The 3,667-nt window shown below is 45.2% G+C and overlaps 1 protein-coding gene across 1 annotated transcript; it reads left to right on the top strand.

The window, feature by feature from the left end:
- Positions 1–367: 367 nt before the first annotated feature.
- On the top strand, positions 368–934 carry LOC119313666. The gene has a single exon (XM_037588942.1). The coding sequence runs from the start codon at positions 368–370 to the stop codon at positions 932–934; it is 567 nt and encodes a 188-aa protein (XP_037444839.1).
- The last annotated feature ends 2,733 nt before the right edge of the window (positions 935–3,667 follow it).

Raw genomic sequence — 3,667 nt, 5'->3', positions numbered from 1 at the left:
AACCTATCTTTGCTATTCCATTCAGCTTCTTTTTCTGGCTGTATCTCCTGCTCTGTATTCTCTGGCCTCTGTACTTTGTAATGACTTTTCAAGCTGTCAATGGAAATTGGGCACCTTCCTGGTGCCTTGCTTTGTTCAAAAAAAAAAAAAAGACTCCCTCCGTAAAGTAGAGTAGGTACGTATTCACCACGTACACGCAGCTTCCACTCCCAAACGGTTTGAGGAAAAGGCTGCCCTGGCCCCTGCCAAACGGCACTGTGTCATATTCCTCGTATATATAACTGCCCGACCAAGGCTCCTTCATCGCCATCACCGTCTCCCAACCCATAGCTCACACAACAAAAAGATCACCACAGACGCCAAGAAAATGGGGCTCTGCATGTCCAGCGGCAGCACGGCGGCGGCGGTGCGGGCAAAGGGACAGCCTGCCTCGACGGCTATGGTACTGCTGCCAACGGGTGAGCTGCGGGAGTACCCGCGCCCGGCCACAGCGGGCCAGGCGCTAGAGGACTCCGTGGCTGGGGACGCCGGTTGGTTCCTGTGCGACGCCGACGAGATGCCCTTCGATGGCCCCGTGGCCGCCGTGGGCGTGGCCGAGGAGCTCCGCCCGGGGCAGATATACTTCGTGCTCCCTGCTGAGGCTCGACGGAACGGCCTCCGGCGCGAGGACCTCGCCGCTCTCGCCGTCAGGGCGTCCGCGGCCCTCGTTAAGACCAACACCGTCGCCTCCTCCACCGGTGCTAGACGACGGAGGCACGCCGGCTCGGTGGCGCCGCTCGTCTTCGCCCCACTCCAGGAGGTGGACGAGACCGTCGCTTACAAGACCGTGCCAACGCTGGCAGCCAAGAGGCGGCCGGTGGCGCGTGCGAAGAGTGCCGGGAGGATGCAGCCGCGGTTCGCACCCGATCTGAGCGCCATTCCCGAGTGCGAGTGAACCAACACAATGGCGTTTCCCGCACAAGTTATACTGTCACATCATAGGCAGATTGGGAGGTGCTTTAGACTCTGTATACAATTTGTAGGAACAAAATTTTGGCCTGTTAGTAGAGTTTGTGTCTGAAGTCTTATAAGTTCCTGATTTTACCAAAACTTTTTCGCTAGTTTCTACCGTACGTTCTCTATCTCTGGCATATTCGAAACCTGCAGTTGGATGGAATCGCCGAGCTGATGTTCGTGCGAGTGCGACTGAGCACTCTAGTCTTCTCATTGCTGCTTGGTCCGCTCGTTTCTCTGCGGTCTCTAGCGTAGACAGCCACTGCCACGTGGCAGTGATAGCGGAAGCTCATGTTTGCTGCTCAGTTAGGCTGGTCATAGTGGGAGTAACATAAGTAGTATTATAGATGTCACATAAGAAAAAATGATGAGATGGCAAATAGTTAATGAGGAGATAGGTAGATAATATGTTACCGTCACATAGCGCTTCCCGATGCAAAATAAATCTATAAAATAATAAATAAACACATCTATATTACCACACATGTGACATTGCCCACTACTCTCCACTACGACCAACCTTACGATCAGCTTTTCAGCCACATGAGATTTTTTTTAGAAAAGGAGCCACGTGAGAATTGCACTGCCTGGATGCAACTTCTAACGGATTGCCTTCACCCAAAGATTTTGCATGAATAGAGTACATTACATCTTATCTTCTATAGGAGTATTTCTTATGGGCATTTCTAACCTATCCTCTAAAATATAGTAGAGTATCCAGCCGAGTAAACATTAGTGGAGTATTAATACTTCACTAAGTTTTGATCGGCTCTAGCCAATCCCCTAAACTTAGCGGAGTAAAATATAAATTTGTAGCCAAGGAAAGAAAGCTCACGCTTTTGCTCTTTTCCCTTCGGATACAGTGGGGACATGCACCACATAAGCCCACCCTCTTCTATTGCAGTAGTAGATAACATCGTGCTTTTGCTCCATTGTTTATAACATGGTAAGTAACACACCACGTCCGTGGATCACCTCCGGACATAAAAAACGGACATTTGCGATGTCCATTTACGGTTTAACGTTGGAGATGCCCTAACTGCTTGACGCAACTTTACATGATGGATAAACTAAACAACTCAATCTGTTCTGGATCATTTAGAAAACTCATTAGTATCCTCCCAATCTCTCGGCCAATCATCTTACAATCAACCTTGTCTACAAGATACCACGAAACTGCAAATAAACAAAGCAGGGCACTACTACTACTAACTACTATCAATCACCGTGTGATTTAGGACTGCCCACTTGACTACTTGTCATCTTAAGCACTCAAGAAATATGTAAGAAAAGCAATCCACATCAACGTCAAGCCGCGATTGCTATGGTTGATCATTTCGTAGCCAAGGAAACAAAGCTCACGCTTTTGTTCCTTTCCCTTCGGATACAGTGGGGACGTGCACCACCTAAACCCACCCTCTTCCGTTGCAGTAGTAGATAACATCGCGCTTCTGCTCCATTGTTTATGACATGGTAAGGTCAGATATCACGTACATTGTACCACTAGGGCTCACAACTATGATACATGAGCTTTCACTAGGACAGAGAGTTTCATGGACTTCGGTGCAGCGATCTGACGTACCATACAAACAACTATAGCATTATTGAAAATAATGCTAAGCATCAATATTGGTAAAGAAAAATCTGATGTCATTTCACTAGTAGAAAAATGGTCAAATGTGAAGCACATTAGTGCCGGTTTGAATTTGAGCCGGCACTAATGTGTCCATTAGTGCCGGTTCCAACGGCTAGGCGGGCGGACATCATTAGTACCGGTTCGTGGGCAACAATTAGTACCGGTTCATGCCACGAACCGGTACTAACAATGCTTTGTCAGGCTGTGGGCCCCACGAACACCTTTAGTACCGGTTCATGGCATGAACCGGTACTAGAGTTTCTTATTAAGCTGATTTTTAGTCCCACCTCGCTAGGAGAGAGGCAGTAGGTGAGTGCAGAGACAATGAAGGAGAGGCGCAATGCTCACCTGCAGGTTGCTTAGCTTCAAGCCTTTCGGAATAGAATAGATTGCACGGAGCTATGTGCACTGTAGTCTACCCTATTCCGAAAGGCTTGAAGCTAATTAACGAGCATTGCGCCTTTTTTTTTATTTTTAATAACTTATCAGAACTTCGGACTTCTTGTGGACAATCTCTTTCGAAGTATCAGGGCCGATTTCGGATGATCAATGTACTTTTTTTGTACTTCTCTGTATCAGTAGCGTGTTTTGGCTGAAGGCGGTACTGATCAATGTATTTTTTTTGTGTTCAGTAGCATTTGGTCTTCCAACACGTTCTGACATCATTTGCTGTTTTTCAGTCACCGATTTGTTTAGATCAGAGCTAAATGACCGTGAAAATAAAAATCACTACAAAACAAACTCTGAAAATGTTGAAGGTATCATCATTTTGGTATATGAGAGAAAAACTCTGAAAACTCTGAAAATGCGAGAAAAAACTATATAAAAAAATTACTCAAAAATAAATACAAGAAAATAAATAATGCAGAAAAGAAAAAAATTATATAAAGCAAAAATATTCACAAAGAAACTAAATATAGCAAAAAAACTACTCAGAAATAAATAGAAGAAAGCAAATAAAGCAGAAAAGAAAAAACTATATAAAAATTACTCAAAAATAAATACAAGAAAATAAATAATGCAGAAAAGAAAAAAATT

Source organism: Triticum dicoccoides, chromosome 1B, assembly GCF_002162155.2.
Source record: "Triticum dicoccoides isolate Atlit2015 ecotype Zavitan chromosome 1B, WEW_v2.0, whole genome shotgun sequence".
NCBI classification, from domain to species: Eukaryota; Viridiplantae; Streptophyta; class Magnoliopsida; order Poales; family Poaceae; genus Triticum; species Triticum dicoccoides.
Note: the sequence above shows the minus strand (reverse complement) of the source record. Positions and strands in the feature narration are given on the sequence as shown.